Source organism: Notothenia rossii (genome assembly GCF_949606895.1).
Source record: "Notothenia rossii genome assembly, chromosome: 11".
In the NCBI taxonomy this organism is placed as follows: Eukaryota; Metazoa; Chordata; class Actinopteri; order Perciformes; family Nototheniidae; genus Notothenia; species Notothenia rossii.
In genome coordinates, this window is record NC_136910.1 from 59,027,109 (window position 1) to 59,047,108 (window position 20,000).

Below are 20,000 nucleotides of genomic sequence, written 5' to 3' on the forward strand. Positions count from 1 at the left end.
ATGCTTTAATACCGGGGTGTGTTCCCTTCTGCACACACATCACAACTGCAGTACTGATACCACCCTGTAGAGTACTGAGAGGTTACATGGAGAGTGTGCCGTACGATGTATTTAAAGTACTTAAAGTAAAAGAATAAATCAGCTCAAAGTACTCAAATGAAACAGGGGTTGTGTTTTAAGGTAAGTATTGCTGAGACAGTATAAAAAGTTAAAGTACTTGAAGGAGTATTGTGTGTGCATTAAAATGTGTTTGAAGTACTTCAATATAATAAATATAAATATAATAATAATAATAGGGATGAAACCCTCTGTAATGGTCACACATGCAGAGCACACAGTGACATGTGTTCTCTGCTTTTACACAGTGGGCAGCTATTGTACAGCGCCCGGGGAGCGATGGGAGTGCGGGGATGTCCGGTGCCTTGCTCAAAGGCACAACGGCAGGGCAGGAGGTGAACTGGGTCTGGTCGGGGACTTGAACCGGCGGCCCTACAGCTCCCCGTCCAAGCCCCTACCGACTGAGCCACTGCCGGTCAAAGTCAAAGTGGTAAAATGTAGATAAAGGACTTAAGTAAAAGTAGTTAAAGTATAATTATGATTTGTACAGTAAAGTATAAGTATTGTTGCAGCAGTACATGTAGATAGAGTACGTAAGAGTAAAAGTAATTATTGTACAATAAATGAAGTTAAAGTACTTAGAATAAAAGTATTTATTATGCAGTGAAGGATAAGTATTATTTATGCAGTTTAATGAAGTTAAAGTAAAGCGGAGGGTCTTCAGGAGGTGAACTGCGTCAGGACATTTTATTGGCTTTTAGAAATATGACAACAATCTCCTCTGAGCACATGTTCTCACTTTTACACTTTAACATTAGGTATAAATACACATAAATACACACACACACACACACACACACACACACACACACACACACACACACACACACACACAGTCAGTGTAGTGTAAGGCCCTCAGTGTGCAGAGCGTTCAGCTACACACTCCTCAGTGTTTACCTCTGATCCCCTAAAGTCTAAATATTAATATTCTTAAACTGTTTTTCCTCCTAAAGTCTCAGAGTGGATTTATAACAACGTTAAGGCCCAGACAAACCAAACTGACCCCAGAGAACACGTCCCGACGGGCCGTCTGTTGTGTCGCCATGTGTCACTGGAACACACCGCAAAGACTTCAGCTGACGGCCAAGTAGCACGTACGCACTGCGCATGCGTGAGTGGCAATACCTCTCCTTACCAGCAGGCGGCGGTAGTGTGTATTCATCATTCAGACCCTCCTCTTCCTCTCTCTGTGTTCAGACCCTCCTCTTCCTCTCTCTCTCTGTTCAGACCCTCCTCTTCCTCTCTGTGTGTTCAGACCCTCCTCTTCCTCTCTGTGTGTTCAGACCCTCCTCTTCCTCTCTCTGTGTTCAGACCCTCCTCTTCCTCTCTCTCTGTGTTCAGACCCTCCTCTTCCTCTCTCTGTGTTCAGACCCTCCTCTTCCTCTCTCTGTGTGTTCAGACCCTCCTCTTCCTCTCTCTCTGTGTGTTCAGACCCTCCTCTTCCTCTCTCTGTGTTCAGACCCTCCTCTTCCTCTCTCTCTCTGTTCAGACCCTCCTCTTCCTCTCTGTGTGTTCAGACCCTCCTCTTCCTCTCTCTGTGTTCAGACCCTCCTCTTCCTCTCTCTCTGTGTTCAGACCCTCCTCTTCCTCTCTCTGTGTTCAGACCCTCCTCTTCCTCTCTCTGTGTGTTCAGACCCTCCTCTTCCTCTCTCTCTGTGTGTTCAGACCCTCCTCTTCCTCTCTCTCTGTGTGTTCAGACCCTCCTCTTCCTCTCTCTCTGTGTGTTCAGACCCTCCTCTTCCTCTCTCTCTGTGTGTTCAGACCCTCCTCTTCCTCTCTGTGTGTTCAGACCCTCCTTTTCCTCTCTGTGTGTTCAGACCCTCCTCTTCCTCTCTCTGTGTTCAGACCCTCCTCTTCCTCTCTCTCTGTGTTCAGACCCTCCTCTTCCTCTCTGTGTGTTCAGACCCTCCTCTTCCTCTCTGTGTGTTCAGACCCTCCTCTTCCTCTCTCTGTGTTCAGACCCTCCTTTTCCTCTCTCTGTGTTCAGACCCTCCTCTTCCTCTCTCTGTGTTCAGACCCTCCTCTTCCTCTCTCTGTGTTCAGACCCTCCTCTTCCTCTCTCTGTGTTCAGACCCTCCTCTTCCTCTCTGTGTGTTCAGACCCTCCTCTTCCTCTCTCTGTGTTCAGACCCTCCTCTTCCTCTCTCTGTGTTCAGACCCTCCTCTTCCTCTCTCTGTGTTCAGACCCTCCTCTTCCTCTCTCTGTGTTCAGACCCTCCTCTTCCTCTCTCTGTGTTCAGACCCTCCTCTTCCTCTCTCTGTGTTCAGACCCTCCTCTTCCTCTCTGTGTGTTCAGACCCTCCTCTTCCTCTCTCTCTCTGTTCAGACCCTCCTCTTCCTCTCTCTGTGTTCAGACCCTCCTCTTCCTCTCTCTGTGTTCAGACCCTCCTCTTCCTCTCTCTGTGTTCAGACCCTCCTCTTCCTCTCTCTCTGTGTTCAGACCCTCCTCTTCCTCTCTGTGTGTTCAGACCCTCCTCTTCCTCTCTCTGTGTTCAGACCCTCCTCTTCCTCTCTGTCTGTGTGTTCAGACCCTCCTCTTCCTCTCTGTGTGTTCAGACCCTCCTCTTCCTCTCTCTGTGTTCAGACCCTCCTCTTCCTCTCTGTGTTCAGACCCTCCTCTTCCTCTCTGTCTGTGTGTTCAGACCCTCCTCTTCCTCTCTCTGTGTTCAGACCCTCCTCTTCCTCTCTCTCTGTGTTCAGACCCTCCTCTTCCTCTCTCTGTGTTCAGACCCTCCTCTTCCTCTCTCTCTCTGTGTTCAGACCCTCCTCTTCCTCTCTCTGTGTGTTCAGACCCTCCTCTTCCTCTCTCTGTGTTCAGACCCTCCTCTTCCTCTCTCTCTCTGTGTTCAGACCCTCCTCTTCCTCTCTCTGTGTGTTCAGACCCTCCTCTTCCTCTCTCTCTGTGTTCAGACCCTCCTCTTCCTCTCTCTCTGTGTTCAGACCCTCCTCTTCCTCTCTGTGTGTTCAGACCCTCCTCTTCCTCTCTCTCTGTGTTCAGACCCTCCTCTTCCTCTGTGTGTGTTCAGACCCTCCTCTTCCTCTCTCTCTGTGTTCAGACCCTCCTCTTCCTCTCTCTGTGTGTGTTCAGACCCTCCTCTTCCTCTGTGTGTGTTCAGACCCTCCTCTTCCTCTCTCTCTGTGTTCAGACCCTCCTCTTCCTCTCTCTCTGTGTTCAGACCCTCCTCTTCCTCTGTGTGTGTTCAGACCCTCCTCTTCCTCTCTCTGTGTTCAGACCCTCCTCTTCCTCTCTCTCTGTGTTCAGACCCTCCTCTTCCTCTCTGTGTGTTCAGACCCTCCTCTTCCTCTCTCTCTGTGTTCAGACCCTCCTCTTCCTCTCTGTGTGTTCAGACCCTCCTCTTCCTCTCTCTCTGTGTGTTCAGACCCTCCTCTTCCTCTCTCTCTGTGTTCAGACCCTCCTCTTCCTCTCTGTCTGTGTTCAGACCCTCCTCTTCCTCTCTGTGTGTTCAGACCCTCCTCTTCCTCTCTCTCTGTGTTCAGACCCTCCTCTTCCTCTCTCTGTGTTCAGACCCTCCTCTTCCTCTCTGTCTGTGTGTTCAGACCCTCCTCTTCCTCTCTCTGTGTTCAGACCCTCCTCTTCCTCTCTCTCTGTGTTCAGACCCTCCTCTTCCTCTCTCTCTGTGTTCAGACCCTCCTCTTCCTCTCTCTGTGTTCAGACCCTCCTCTTCCTCTCTCTCTGTGTTCAGACCCTCCTCTTCCTCTCTCTGTGTTCAGACCCTCCTCTTCCTCTCTGTGTGTTCAGACCCTCCTCTTCCTCTCTGTGTGTTCAGACCCTCCTCTTCCTCTCTCTCTGTTCAGACCCTCCTCTTCCTCTCTCTGTGTTCAGACCCTCCTCTTCCTCTCTGTGTGTTCAGACCCTCCTCTTCCTCTCTCTCTGTGTTCAGACCCTCCTCTTCCTCTCTCTCTGTGTTCAGACCCTCCTCTTCCTCTCTCTGTGTTCAGACCCTCCTCTTCCTCTCTCTGTGTTCAGACCCTCCTCTTCCTCTCTCTCTCTGTGTTCAGACCCTCCTCTTCCTCTCTCTGTGTGTTCAGACCCTCCTCTTCCTCTCTCTCTGTGTTCAGACCCTCCTCTTCCTCTCTCTCTGTGTTCAGACCCTCCTCTTCCTCTCTCTGTGTTCAGACCCTCCTCTTCCTCTCTCTGTGTTCAGACCCTCCTCTTCCTCTCTCTGTGTTCAGACCCTCCTCTTCCTCTCTGTGTGTTGAGACCCTCCTCTTCCTCTCTCTGTGTTCAGACCCTCCTCTTCCTCTCTGTGTGTTCAGACCCTCCTCTTCCTCTCTCTGTGTGTTCAGACCCTCCTCTTCCTCTCTCTCTGTGTGTTCAGACCCTCCTCTTCCTCTCTCTGTGTTCAGACCCTCCTCTTCCTCTCTGTGTGTTCAGACCCTCCTCTTCCTCTCTCTCTGTTCAGACCCTCCTCTTCCTCTCTCTGTGTTCAGACCCTCCTCTTCCTCTCTCTCTGTGTGTTCAGACCCTCCTCTTCCTCTCTCTGTGTTCAGACCCTCCTCTTCCTCTCTCTGTGTTCAGACCCTCCTCTTCCTCTCTCTGTGTTCAGACCCTCCTCTTCCTCTCTCTCTGTGTTCAGACCCTCCTCTTCCTCTCTGTGTGTTCAGACCCTCCTCTTCCTCTCTCTGTGTTCAGACCCTCCTCTTCCTCTCTCTCTGTGTGTTCAGACCCTCCTCTTCCTCTCTGTGTGTTCAGACCCTCCTCTTCCTCTCTCTCTGTGTTCAGACCCTCCTCTTCCTCTCTCTGTGTTCAGACCCTCCTCTTCCTCTCTCTGTGTTCAGACCCTCCTCTTCCTCTCTGTGTGTTCAGACCCTCCTTCCTCTCTGTGTGTTCAGACCCTCCTCTTCCTCTCTCTCTGTTCAGACCCTCCTCTTCCTCTCTCTGTGTTCAGACCCTCCTCTTCCTCTCTCTGTGTTCAGACCCTCCTCTTCCTCTCTGTGTGTTCAGACCCTCCTCTTCCTCTCTCTGTGTTCAGACCCTCCTCTTCCTCTCTCTGTGTTCAGACCCTCCTCTTCCTCTCTCTCTGTGTTCAGACCCTCCTCTTCCTCTCTCTCTGTGTTCAGACCCTCCTCTTCCTCTCTCTGTGTTCAGACCCTCCTCTTCCTCTCTCTGTGTTCAGACCCTCCTCTTCCTCTCTCTCTGTTCAGACCCTCCTCTTCCTCTCTCTCTGTTCAGACCCTCCTCTTCCTCTCTCTCTGTTCAGACCCTCCTCTTCCTCTCTGTGTGTTCAGACCCTCCTCTTCCTCTCTCTGTGTTCAGACCCTCCTCTTCCTCTCTGTGTGTTCAGACCCTCCTCTTCCTCTCTCTCTGTTCAGACCCTCCTCTTCCTCTCTCTGTGTTCAGACCCTCCTCTTCCTCTCTGTGTGTTCAGACCCTCCTCTTCCTCTCTCTCTGTGTTCAGACCCTCCTCTTCCTCTCTCTCTGTGTTCAGACCCTCCTCTTCCTCTCTCTGTGTTCAGACCCTCCTCTTCCTCTCTCTGTGTTCAGACCCTCCTCTTCCTCTCTCTGTGTTCAGACCCTCCTCTTCCTCTCTCTCTGTGTTCAGACCCTCCTCTTCCTCTCTCTGTGTTCAGACCCTCCTCTTCCTCTCTGTGTTCAGACCCTCCTCTTCCTCTCTCTCTGTTCAGACCCTCCTCTTCCTCTCTCTCTGTGTTCAGACCCTCCTCTTCCTCTCTCTCTGTGTTCAGACCCTCCTCTTCCTCTCTCTGTGTTCAGACCCTCCTCTTCCTCTCTCTCTGTTCAGACCCTCCTCTTCCTCTCTCTCTGTTCAGACCCTCCTCTTCCTCTCTGTGTGTTCAGACCATCCTCTTCCTCTCTCTGTGTTCAGACCCTCCTCTTCCTCTCTGTGTGTTCAGACCCTCCTCTTCCTCTCTCTCTGTTCAGACCCTCCTCTTCCTCTCTCTGTGTTCAGACCCTCCTCTTCCTCTCTGTGTGTTCAGACCCTCCTCTTCCTCTCTCTCTGTGTTCAGACCCTCCTCTTCCTCTCTCTCTGTGTTCAGACCCTCCTCTTCCTCTCTCTGTGTTCAGACCCTCCTCTTCCTCTCTCTGTGTTCAGACCCTCCTCTTCCTCTCTCTGTGTTCAGACCCTCCTCTTCCTCTCTCTGTGTTCAGACCCTCCTCTTCCTCTCTCTCTGTGTTCAGACCCTCCTCTTCCTCTCTCTGTGTTCAGACCTTCCTCTTCCTCTGTTTTGCTTCTCATGCACTGATTCGCTAAGCTAACAGCCAATCAGGGTGATTTCTTTTGCCGACAGCCTCCCGATTCAAACGGCGGCGGCACGGGCGAAGAGACACGACGGTGCAGGACACCCCAATCTGAGTAGGGCGGCACGACGCTCATCGACGGGCCGACATCTATCGACGGCCGAAATGGGCTTGGTGTGTGAGGAGCGTTAAACATCTGGGGCCGTATTCACAAAGCATTTTATCTTACCGCAAGGAGTGCTCCTAACTCGCGCTAAAACATTTTACGTAGGAGTTTTTTCTTAAAAGTTATTCACTAAGCCGCTGAGACCTACTCATACTAAGGATAAATCACTAAGAGTGAACTAAGAGTGACGCGCCGTTGCTATGGATTACGTCGATTCTCGTGCATGAGTTTAGAAGCGGTCAGTACAGTGATTGGTTGTTCAGAGCAGGCGGTCTCGGTGAAACTCAACATCCCACAAACGAGCCCACTAAAACAAGGAAATAGCCTCGGCTAGAAATGTATTCCTATCAAATAGTTATGGACAGTGCAGTTAGCAGAATACACGCATGATGACAAGTTTGTGCAGACCACGATAATGACGTTGTATATGCACGTTAAAGAGAGAGAGCAAACAATACAAATACGTAAATTGCATTAAATCAAGGAGGCAATTAAAAGCACCCCGCAAACTATTATCCAATGAGCATATTTCCAGCACTTAAACACTTTCAATAACAGCCCATACCTCCGTTCAAGTCCCCCTATCATGATGAATGAAAACAATCTGCGTGTTGATGGAATGTACTTTCTTTCTATTGACGAACACGTCCTCATCTTTTGATGGCGCAATTATCTTTATGTGCGTCCCGTCAATAGCACCGACCACACCGGGCATACCTGCATTGCCATGAAGTTGGCTTTGATCCTGTGTAGTTGTTGATTGCTCAAAGGAAACCGGATAAACTGTTGGATGGTATGTGGTCTAGAGAGCGCGTTGATGGTTTGGTTTATGGCACAGCTGACTGATGGTTGCGATATTCCTAAATCGTCGGCATTGCAAAGTTGCATTTTCCCTGTTGCTAAATATCGTAGTGTTGCCAAACATTTTATTTCCGGACTAATCGGGTTATTCCTGTTAGTCGGGGATGTTATTGCATCCCGCACTAATTCCACAACAAGTTTGATACCCTCACGATTTAGCCATATCTCTTGATCAATTCAGTCTTCCATTGTCTCCAAAACATTTCGTCTCTCAGCCATTTTCAGATTCTTTGTGAATAGGTCTTACTGAGTTAGGAGTCCTCTCGAGGACTTTTAAGCTCTCCTAAACTTAGGTGCTACTTTTAGGCCTAAAATACTTTGTGAATTGCTCTTAGTGAATAAAATGAGGAGTCCTAAATGTAAGACTGACACGCCCATTATGTTTAGGAGTTTCTCCTAAATTCGCCAGTTAGGAGCTACTTTTAGCCCTAAGATCCTTTGTGAATACGGCCCCAGGTCTGTGGGAAAGACTGCAGCAGGCTGAACTCAGTGAATGTTTATTAACACAGGAACCAGAAAACAGATTTACACTCGTTAACTACCAGGTGAAAGAAATCATTTTTGAACAAACAAACCCCGGTGCGACATCCGCTTCAAATACAACACATCGTTTTTAGAAAATAGTGACAAAAAGAGTTAGAGATGCGGTCAAATATTGACCAATTATTTTCATATTGATATAAAAAAGTGATAAAAAAAAGGTAAAAAAAAGACAGCGTATGTACATCGGTATAAAAAGAAGAAAGAGTCTGTTTTTATGATGTGGTTCTTATTTGATTCTCGGCTCCTCGCAGCCGATTGGTTGTCCTGAGGGACAAACTCGCATCTGATTGGTCGGTGGAGGTAGGAGGCGTGGCCTAGGGGGTCTAGTGGTGAGTGACAGCGGCTGAAGCTGCTCTGCGTACGTGTGTGAGGGGTGTGTGTTGTGTGAGGGGTGGGTGTTGTGTGAGGAGTGGGTGTTGTGTGAGGAGTGGGTGTTGTGTGAGGAGTGTGTGTTGTGTGAGGAGTGTGTGTTGTGTGAGGGGTGTGTGTATGAGGGGTGTGTGTTGTGTGAGGAGTGTGTGTGCTCGGTGTGTGTGGGGGCAGGGGCGGAGGGGGAGGCGAGGGACGTTGTGGGCGTCGCCGGGGAATCCAGCGAGGAGGCGGGGCTTGCCTGAGACAGGTGTGTGTGTGTGAGGTGGGATGCCGGCTGTGTGAGGGAGGGGCGGGGGTGTGTGTGTGAGGTGTGTGTGTGAGGCAGATCTCGGGGTCTTTTCAGCTGTTGGGGGGGGTCCTCCTCCAGATCTGAGACAAAACACAGAAATCTTTTATTTATTTTTGTATTCAACACATGGCAGTTATTTTAAAACAAAACATGTTCACTTATACTGGCTGTTTTATTTATTTGTTATAGCGCATGGTGGAAAGGAGCAGGGAGAAGAACATCTTATTTTACCCTTCTTAAAAAAAATAAAAAATAAAAATGAAATAACCATAAAAAAAGTTAATAAATAGAAATTGGGGAATTTAAAGGTTTATTTATTTGAATTGTTATTCAGCATCATCGTCTTACCGTCAAACTGGGTTTCACTCTTCGCTCTCTTCCTCTTCTTCTTTTTACCCTAAAACACACAAACACATCATAATCAGAACGGTGGAAACAGCAGGTAACAGTAGCTAAATCACCTCCGTCAGATAAAGCCTCAATATCCATAAAAATACATCTGGTGGCTAATATTGGGCTATAAAGGAACTACAGCACGGTCACATGACTTCACGTCACCACCGCTAAGCTAAAGGAGGCTAATGTTGGGCTATAAAGGAACTACAGCACGGTCACATGACTTCACGTCACCACCGCTAAGCTAAAGGTGGCTAATGTTGGGCTATAAAGGAACTACAGCACGGTCACATGACTTCACGTCACCACCGCTAAGCTAAAGGAGGCTAATGTTGGGCTATAAAGGAACTACAGCACGCTCACATGACTTCACGTCACCACCGCTAAGCTAAAGGTGGCTAATGTTGGGCTATAAAGGAACTACAGCACGGTCACATGACTTCACCTCACCACCGCTAAGCTAAAGGTGGCTAATGTTGGGCTATAAAGGAACTACAGCACGGTCACATGACTTCACGTCACCACCGCTAAGCTAAAGGTGGCTAATGTTGGGCTATAAAGGAACTACAGCACGGTCACATGACTTCACGTCACCACCGCTAAGCTAAAGGTGGCTAATGTTGGGCTATAAAGGAACTACAGCACGGTCACATGACTTCACCACCGCTAAGCTAAAGGTGGCTAATGTTGGGCTATAAAGGAACTACAGCACGGTCACATGACTTCACGTCACCACCGCTAAGCTAAAGGTGGCTAATGTTGGGCTATAAAGGAACTACAGCACGGTCACATGACTTCACGTCACCACCGCTAAGCTAAAGGTGGCTAATGTTGGGCTATAAAGGAACTACAGCACGGTCACATGACTTCACCACCGCTAAGCTAAAGGTGGCTAATGTTGGGCTATAAAGGAACTACAGCACGGTCACATGACTTCACGTCACCACCGCTAAGCTAAAGGAGGCTAATGTTGGGCTATAAAGGAACTACAGCACGGTCACATGACTTCACGTCACCACCGCTAAGCTAAAGGAGGCTAATGTTGGGCTATAAAGGAACTACTGCACGGTCACATGACTTCATGTCACCACCGCTAAGCTAAAGGAGGCTAATGTTGGGCTATAAAGGAACTACAGCACGGTCACATGACTTCACGTCACCACCGCTAAGCTAAAGGAGGCTAATGTTGGGCTATAAAGGAACTACAGCACGGTCACATGACTTCACGTCACCACCGCTAAGCTAAAGGAGGCTAATGTTGGGCTATAAAGGAACTACAGCACGGTCACATGACTTCACGTCACCACCGCTAAGCTAAAGGAGGCTAATGTTGGGCTATAAAGGAACTACAGCACGGTCACATGACTTCACGTCACCACCGCTAAGCTAAAGGAGGCTAATGTTGGGCGTGATGGCGTTTAGTCGTCTCTTTTAGACACTTGTTTAAATTCACCAATGGGGTATTAACTGATGGTGTGAGTGTGAGAGAGTGTGTGTGTGTGGTGTGTGTGTGTGTGTGTGTGTGTGTGTGTGTGTGTGTGTGTGTGTGTGTGTGTGTGTGTGTGTGTGTGTGTGTGTGTGTGTGTGTGTGTGTGTGTGTGTGTGTGTGTGTGTGTGTGTGTGTGTGTGTGTGTGTGTGTGTGTGTGTGTGTGTGTGTGTGTGTGTGTGTGTGTGTGTGTGTGTGTGTGTGTGTGTGTGTGTGTGTGTGTGTGTGTGTGTACTCACGTAGTTATCTCTTGCTGACCAGCCCGGGTAGAGTTTTGAATGCAGCAGTCTCTCTTTACGAGCAATCTCGTAATATTTGGCCTGCTCCTCTTTGGTCAGGGAATGCCACTGAGGACAGAAACCATCACATCATTAGATATTAGATTATATAGAGAACTATCACGAGTAGGCAGTGAGCCTGTCTCATAACTGGAAGAGTTACAGTATATCTGAAATGACTAGGTTAGCTACGTTAGCTAGCTGACAGCAGATCTGCGTCATGTGATCACATTGTTCAAATAAGACCAGAAAACATTTTAGGTGAGTTTCCAACAACAGAGACAGATGTTCAGCTTTATGTTCCAGCTGTGTGCGTCACTCTTTAGTGTCCCCTGGTCTCCCAGCTGTGTGCGTCTCTCTTTAGTGTCCCCTGGTCTCCCAGCTGTGTGCGTCTCTCTTTAGTGTCCCCTGGTCTCCCAGCTGTGTGCGTCACTCTTTAGTGTCCCCTGGTCTCCCAGCTGTGTGCGTCACTCTTTAGTGTCCCCTGGTCTCCCAGCTGTGTGCGTCAATCTTTAGTGTCCCCTGGTCTCCCAGCTTTGTGCGTCACTCTTTAGTGTCCCCTGGTCTCCCAGCTGTGTGCGTCACTCTTTAGTGTCCCCTGGTCTCCCAGCTGTGTGCGTCTCTCTTTAGTGTCCCCTGGTCTCCAGCTGTGTGCATCTCTCTTTTGTGTCCCCTGGTCTCCCAGCTGTGTGTGTCACTCTTTAGTGTCCCCTGCTCTCCCAGCTGTGTGCGTCACTCTTTAGTGTCCCCTGGTCTCCCAGCTGTGTGCGTCACTCTTTAGTGTCCCCTGGTCTCCCAGCTGTGTGTGTCACTCTTTAGTGTCCCCTGGTCTCCCAGCTGTGTGCGTCACTCTTTAGTGTCCCCTGGTCTCCCTGCTGTGTGCGTCACTCTTTAGTGTCCCCTGGTCTCTCAGCTGTGTGCGTCACTCTTTAGTGTCCCCTGGTCTCCCAGCTGTGTGCGTCACTCTTTAGTGTCCCCTGGTCTCCAGCTGTGTGCGTCTCTCTTTAGTGTCCCCTGGTCTCCAGCTGTGTGCGTCTCTCTTTAGTGTCCCCTGGTCTTTTAGTAAACGCTGCATGTCTCCTCAAGCCACTGAACGTTCTCTGAATGCTGCAGGTGTTGTTGATGAAGATGTTTCTTCATGAGTACACAAACATTTGTGTTTTTATATCTGACATGTTTCCTCACCCTCTGCCCCAGGATCTGGTTGATGGTGGCGCTCTCCTTCACTTTGCACTGAGCCACCACTTTGGGCCTCTCCTCCCTCATGTACAGCATGAAGGCGTTCAGAGGCTTCTTGATGTGAGGCCTCTTCTCCTCCTCTTTCTCCGGGGGAACGTCAGGAGCCGACCTGCTGCATAAACATTGTTCTATTAATATAAAGGGAGGTCAGGTACTCTTTAAAACAGCTGCTAGTTATGGGTACTTGTACATTTCAAAGCCTCTTTACTTTGACTTGAGTAAAGAAGTTTAGTCAGTACTTCTACTTTCACCAGAGTATTTTTAAACATGAGTATCTGTACTTCTACTTGAGTAAAGGATGTGTGTACTTCTACCTGAGTAAAGGATGTGTGTACTTCTACTTGAGTAAAGGATGTGTGTACTTCTACCTGAGTAAAGGATGTGTGTGCCTCTCTGGTTATATGTTTATATATAATAAGATGTGTTACCCCTGCTGGCTGCCTCCAGGCTCCTGCTTCACCCCCGTGTGTCTGATGGCTGAATGAGGGATGGACGACTGAGGGGGGACCAGGCGAGGAGAGAAGTTTCCGGACACCAGGCTGCACAGTTAAATAGAAACAAGTCAAATGTTTGAGGAACTTCCAGAAGGAATGGGCAGATTTTATATATTTATAACTCTGCAATATATCTCAACTGTTACAGCAGGAGGTCAAACTCACATTCACCGCGGGCCACATTGGCATTATGGTTGGAGTCGGTTGTAATATAAATATACTTATACAATATAATGTATTATATCTCATTATTGCCTCTGCATTGGATTATTATGGGATAAGTTAATAACTTAGTAATCAACTTCGTCTGAAAGCAGAAGTCCAGGGCGAATAATTGTAATCTCTAACAAAACAAGATGCATTGTGGGACATGTAGTTTATGGGCAACCTGCTGCTGTAAAGTGGCACGTATATTATATTCTTTCATAGCTCTTGCGGGGCCACATGAAATGAAGTGGTGGGCCTTGAGTTTGAGGACCCTTTGTTACAGGATGTGTGTTTTGTGTTTGTTTTGTGTTTGTGCTTCCTGGGTGACCTTGAGCTGTCTTTGCCTCTTGTCTTGCTGTAATGCACGTTTCCCCTCTGCGGGACGAATGAAGTTATTCTCATTCTACTACAATCACCACAGCTCACACTCACCTGGACATGGAGGCGTTCATGGCCATGGCTGCAGGGGAGAATCCTCCAGCCATGGGGTACATGGTCTGCCCCTGCCTGCAAACACACACATTAAGATGAATGATAGACAGAGACCACAAAGTGGATCAAAAGTACTGAATGTCCTCCTCCAGTACGAGAGTACCCTGATCACAAAGGTATCCCAACTGTAGCTGTGAACATGACAGGATGTGTGATGACCTAGAAGAGCATCAGGACTGTTTGAGGCATATGATAGCTATGTGATTAACATGATGATTCAGCCTCTATGGAGAGAGACATATGACAAGCATGATCATTTCTGACGTGGAGCTAATCTGAAGTAAACATTGAATACTGCTTTCTATTCCTCCATCTTGTGACTGTGGAACTCCCTCTCTTGGATATCAGCATGTGAAGGACACTGTTCAGGAACTAGTTGATGCTCTGTATGTGATGACTCCTTCCATTCTGGAGAGGATCACAGATACATGGATCCCGAGTTTTAAGCTCAAGCAGTAACAGTACGCGAGTTAATAAAAAAGAGAGAGCTAATTTTAAGATAATGTTGATCAACGAAGCGGACTGTGGAGCAGCGAAGACATCAGGAGTTTCTGAGAGTAACGCAGACGCTTGAGAAACGTCTGTGAAAAGAACAGACAGGCGAATAGACTGATGTTCTAAAGCTTTGCTCTGTTTTACTGCTATCCAGCCCGTTTTGTTTTTCTCTGCCAAGCTAGTGAACAGAATGTGTGTTACAATGCAAACATCTTTTATCAACATGCTTTTAACTTTGACAGTTTTAAACTTACAGCCAGCCCAGAGGGTGAGGGATCTGAGCCATTCCTCCAGGAGACACGGGGTAGCAGGGCGTCCTCGACATGCCTGAAGACACAAGGCGCTCATTAGGAGCTCCATAATACAATGATATTACGTCAGACAATTGGCTGTGAGGCTTCTGAAAGTAGTGTGAGGAAGTGACAGATGTCTGATTAACATGTTTCTAATATCCAGCAGGACAGCTATCCAGCAACGAAAGACCAATGGTAACAAAGGTGGAAGAAATCTTTTTGATGGAAAAACTCTATATTGAGATTTATACTGTACAAAGTTCAGCAGCATCAGATGGGTAAACAAAAATATTATTGAATTACAAACTACCGTAATTTTCGGACTATAAGCCGCGCCTTTTTTCCCATTTCTCGACGCTGCGGTTTATATAACGGTGCGGCTAATCTATGGATTGTTACAGCTAGCGGCCACTAGGGGACCTCCTAAATCTATGGATTTTACAGGTTACAGTCCACTAGGGGACCTCCTAAATCTATGGATTGTTACAGCTAGCGGCCACTAGGGGACCTCCTAAATCTATGGGTTTTACAGGTTACATACAGTCCACCACCTTTAACTCTATGGGCTCTATGGCCGGTCCGCGCCCCCCACCTTTAAGCGGCGGGCTCCAGCAGGAAAAGCTGGAGGCCGGAAAAGAGTGAGACAGGTAGCGCGCAAAAGTAAAAGTGGAACCGAGAGTGGTACGAGAGACAGAACGAGAGCGAGACAGTTTGTCCCCGTACCACTGGTTGAAAACCGCTGCTGTAGATCACTGCCGGTACGTGCGCTGGGAGCGCACCGTTTAAGTTTGAAAGTTGAAAAGTGTGTGTGTCTGAAACGCTATGTGATACAGTACAGTTTACACAGCACATGTTCTGTAGCTACTATTGCACTAAATGCTAACACTTGAATACGTTATGCAAATATGCAACTTGTTTGTTGAAATGTTAATAAATGGGAGCTTCCTCAAACAGCCATCTCTTTCCCGACAATCCCCTCTGTGCACGAACCCTTACATATGGTAATGAAACATTAAAACACCTGCGGCTTATAGTCCAGTGCGGCTTATATATGTACACATCATTCAATTTAGCTGCTGCGGCTTATATTCAGGTGAGCCTTATAGTCCGGAAATTACGGTATATATAAACAAATGATATAATTACACATCCGAAAAAGGGTGGGAAGAAGTTTACACTTATCCCACCCCTTCTCCCAAAAACTCAATTAATGTTTCTTTTTCATTTCATTTGGATTTGTTGCGTTCATGGTTTGCCCAACTTAATGTATAACAACGATGTGGTAGTGATGGGGAATAGGGCTCTTTGAAGGGAGCCGGATCTCAAGGCTCCGTTCCTTTCCGAGAGCCGTTCAAAAGAGCCATTTTTTTAAGGGGGCGGAGTTAGTAGGTTTATCTGCGAACTAACCACCAGGATAAAGATTGACTGTATCGCCAGAAATCTACTTTTACTCACAGAAAATGTCTAACTTGCTCCATCTCTCAGGCAGCCCAACTCCTACTCAAGCTGCACGCGCTACGCATTCATCTACGGAACATTTGCAATCAGGAAAGCAAGTTCCCGTAAAGGCGAGTGGATTCATGGCCGGCAGCGAACCAACGATAAAAAGAACGGCTCTCACCAAGTACGACTCGGTTCCCTTCGTTCGTACCAAAGAGCCGTTCAAAAGAATCGGATCGTTCGCGAACGTCACATCACATCACATGACACTTGTTAGTCGCTTTCATCCAAAGAGACTCACATACTCAATACTGTGGACAATCCCCACTGGAGCACTTTGGGGTGAAGTGTCTCAGGGACACAACGACATGCTGACTGCAGTGGGGTTTGAACCTGTGCCCCCCTGATCCCAACACCAACGCTCTATCCACTGCACCACACGCCTCCCTTCGCATCACAATTATGTACAGAACATGTGTCTGTAAACACACCGTACCCGAAAAGGAGCAGGAGAGGAAAATAATCTGATATGACCTGCCCCTTTCTCAACTAAAGAAATAAATAGTCTGTCCTTCATATTTTCTGATTCCCAGCCAATCATAACAGCATCGTAGGAAAACAAGAGAAACACAAACGTACAAAAAAAACGTAGTTCCAAAATGTTTATCTAAATGTACGTCGATGTCGTGATAAACCGAATTTAATTTTGTCTAACGGTACGTCCACACAGCAGCGTTAAAAAAATCTTCTAACGCTTCTGCCCGTTCACTTTGAATGGGGTGACGTCACTTTGCCTCACTTTCCCCCGAACTGCATTGTGGGAAGCAAAGCGGAGATTTCCAGGCATCTCAGGATTCAAAAGTTGAGCAGTGTTCAACTTTTGAATCTTCTGAAGCTTTCGGTGGAAGCGTCAGCCAATCAAATCAAATGTCAGTACAAACTAGCCAATCAAATCAAATGCCAGTACAAACCAGCCAATCAAATCAAATGCCAGTACAAACCAGCCAATCAAATCAAATGCCAGTACAAACTAGCCAATCAAATCAAATGCCAGTACAAACCAGCCAATCAAACCGCTGCTTGTGTGTCAGGGGCGGGAGATTCATGTGGTTGGTTGTTGGTCGAGTTTCAGACACGCCCGCCGGCAAGCTTCAACGCACGCCGCTGTGTGGACGTACCGTTGATGTACATTATTTAATTTAATATTGTGTTCTTGCACGTATCATATTCTATTGACGGATAGAGACTTCTTGCACTAGTTTCTATTGTTGTATCTTATTATATATGTTGCATCGTTGGAGGGGCTCAGGTCAGAAGAACGTCATTGCCCTTTCTACTGAAGCTGATGAGCACCTGATGATTAGACCTTTGAATCTTTGAATTGAGACTCACCCAGGAGGAACATAATAAAATGATGTGACTGAGACTGACCTGCGTCGGGGGAGAACCCGGGGGAGGCTCTCTGGGGGGAGAAGGCCTCGGGGCTGTATGACAGCAGGGGGTGCAGGTGAGTCATGTGGGGGTGCTGCACCGGCACGTTGTTGGACTGAAAACACACAACAAACACCGAGGTCAGAAATCTGAGGGTTTTATACGTTTCTGAAAGAAATCTGAAAGAAACAAAAATAAAAATCGATTTCTTTTTACGACAAATTCTGAAATCTGAGAATTTTATAAGTTTATATTTTTTCCTGAAAAACAACAAAAATTGAAAAGAATCTAAAACAATATTTGAAAAATGACCAAAAAAAAGAATCTTTTCACGAAATGTCTTTTTTCTAAGAATTCTGGAATCTTTTTTTTTGAAGGGAAACTGTGTAATGAATAATAAACTATAAACTGAATAATACAATTCTGATTTAAAAAACTAATATTTTTGAAACATGGAAAACTCGAAAAAATATATTTCTTGGAAAAAAAGAAAGAGATTTCCCGATGTTATTCTGAAAAATAAAATGAGATTCTGAGAATTTTATATGTCATTTTTTATGATTGTTTTTTTCCCTAAAAAAACGTATTCGTCCTGAAAAAGTCTTTCTGAAAAAAAATTAAGGAATTCTGAAAATGTTTTGAAAGATTTATAAAAAATCAAATCTGAAAAACAAAGTTTCTGAATTCTTGAGGATTTTGAAAACATGCTACGAGTTTTAAATTAAGATATTTTTTTAGGAGGATTTTGAATATTTTTTGGGGGACATTTTCTTTTTTCCAGGAATAAATAATAATTCAGAATTTCAGATTTTTATTTTCAGATCATCTTTAATCATTAAAGATGATTAATTGTTGTTGAGATCCAATTCCACGGTGAGGGAACAGCAGCACGTTTCATTTAAAATAAATGTATATTTCACGTGTGTCTCTCTCTGTGTGTGTGTGTGTGTGTGTGTGTGTGTGTGTGTGTGTGTGTGTGTGTGTGTGTGTGTGTGTGTGTGTGTGTGTGTGTGTGTGTGTGTGTGTGTGTGTGTGTGTGTGTGTGTGTGTGTGTGTGTGTCTTACCAGGTGGTTGGGGGTAGCAGAGTCTCTCATGGATCTACCTGGGACGTCCAACAGAGGCCACTGAAAGGGAAGGTACTGTGGAGGAGAGAGGTAGAATTAACACACACACTTTATAAACCCAAGAGTAATTGATCAGACATAATGTGGTATTTTATTCTCTCCATATCAAGTAGTGTTTGTGTGTGTGTGTGTGTGTGTGTGTGTGTGTGTGTGTGTGTGTGTGTGTGTGTGTGTGTGTGGTCTTCTGGAAGACAAAGAACAGAATCCAAAGAGTTTTCCTTCGCCCCATCCCCCCCAATCCTCACACACAATCACACACACCCCACTGTTGACCGAGCAGTCTGAAACTAGGAGACCCCCCAACACACACACACACACACACACACACACACACACACACACACACACACACACACACACACACACACACACACACACACACACACACACACACACACACACACACACACACACACACACACACACACACACACACACACACACACACACACACACACACACACACACACACACACACACACACACACACACCATGACCTCTGACCAGGAGGAGACAGTAGCTCCTCTGTCTGCTCCTCACTGACAGGAAGTGACGAGTATATTGTTACTAATTGTTATCCTTTACGACCAATATATTTTATAAAATAGTTTTTTTACTAAGTCAGAAATCATTATACATTTTTCTATATTGTTATCGAACTGAGGGCATTCAAAACAATAACAACAACAAAGAAGAAGTAGCTGCATGTTCACCCTGGTTCACACACACACACACACACACACACACACACACACACACACACACACACACACACACACACACACACACACACACACACACACACACACACACACACACACACACACACACACACACACACACACACACACACACACACACACACACACACACACACACACACACACACACACACACACACACACACACACACACACACACACACACAAATGCATCCCGTCCCCCACTCTGAGAGCATTAACTGGATCCAGCTGTTGGAAATACCGGGGAAACCAATGCACACACTCTCTCTTTCTCTCCCTCACACACACACAAACTCCTGCTGCACAATCAGAGTCTCTCTCATAAGATCAGTGTGTGACCAGAGGGGGGAAGTTATTAGGCTTACTGCTGTTTACGAAGCACTGCAGAGCGCACACACACACACACACAGTAAGACAGACAGACAGACAGACAGACAGACAGACAGACAGACAGACAGACAGACAGACAGACAGTAACATACACACCCACACACAGTAACATACACACACACACACAGTAACATACACACACACACACACACACACACACACACACACAATAACATACACACACAGTAACATACACACCCACACACAGTAACATACACACCCACACACAGTAACATACACACACACACACACACACCCACACACAGTAACATACACACACAGTAACACACACACACACACACACACACACACACACACACAATAACATACACACACAGTAACATACACACCCACACACAGTAACATACACACCCACACACAGTAACACACACACACAGTAACATACACACACACACACACAGTAACATACACACACACACACACACACAGTAACATACACACACACACACACACACAGTAACATACACACACACACAGTAACACACACACACAGTAACATACACACACACACACACACACACAGTAACATACACACACACACACACACACACACACAGTAACATACACACACACACACACACACACACACACACACAGTAACATACACACACACACACACACAGTAACATACACACACACACAGTAACACACACACACACACAGTAACATACACACACACACACACAGTAACACACACACACACACAGTAACATACACACACACACACACACACACACAGTAACATACACACACACACACAGTAACACACACACACAGTAACATACACACACACACACACACACACACACACACACAGTAACATACACACACACACACACACAGTAACATACACACACACACAGTAACACACACACACACACAGTAACATACACACACACAC

The 20,000-nt window shown here is 46.6% G+C and overlaps 2 protein-coding genes across 3 annotated transcripts in view; both read right to left on the minus strand.

The window, feature by feature from the left end:
* Positions 1-122, minus strand: part of LOC307025360 (uncharacterized protein) — a gene marked incomplete at its 3' end in the record, with an annotated part of 33,810 nt that extends 33,688 nt beyond the window's left edge. Inside the window, exon 1 of the mRNA XM_079659993.1 lies at positions 1-122. This exon is cut by the window's left edge and continues 276 nt beyond it.
* Positions 123-7,844: 7,722 nt separating this feature from the next.
* The window catches only part of LOC307023886 (transcription factor 7-like 2), a 31,281-nt gene continuing 19,125 nt past the window's right edge, over positions 7,845-20,000 (minus strand). The window contains exons 4-12 of one of the 2 annotated variants that reach the window (XM_079657531.1): positions 17,885-17,959; positions 16,820-16,934; positions 13,910-13,982; positions 13,101-13,175; positions 12,396-12,506; positions 11,914-12,076; positions 10,690-10,797; positions 8,916-8,964; positions 7,845-8,647 (exon numbers count right to left, since the gene is read on the minus strand). In XM_079657531.1, the coding sequence (XP_079513657.1) occupies positions 8,133-8,647; positions 8,916-8,964; positions 10,690-10,797; positions 11,914-12,076; positions 12,396-12,506; positions 13,101-13,175; positions 13,910-13,982; positions 16,820-16,934; positions 17,885-17,959 (1,284 nt within the window). In that variant the 3' untranslated portion in view covers positions 7,845-8,132. Of the gene's footprint in view, positions 8,648-8,915; positions 8,965-10,689; positions 10,798-11,913; positions 12,080-12,395; positions 12,507-13,100; positions 13,176-13,909; positions 13,983-16,819; positions 16,935-17,884; positions 17,960-20,000 lie in introns of both variants that reach the window. The other variant, XM_079657530.1, reaches the window with a different exon arrangement.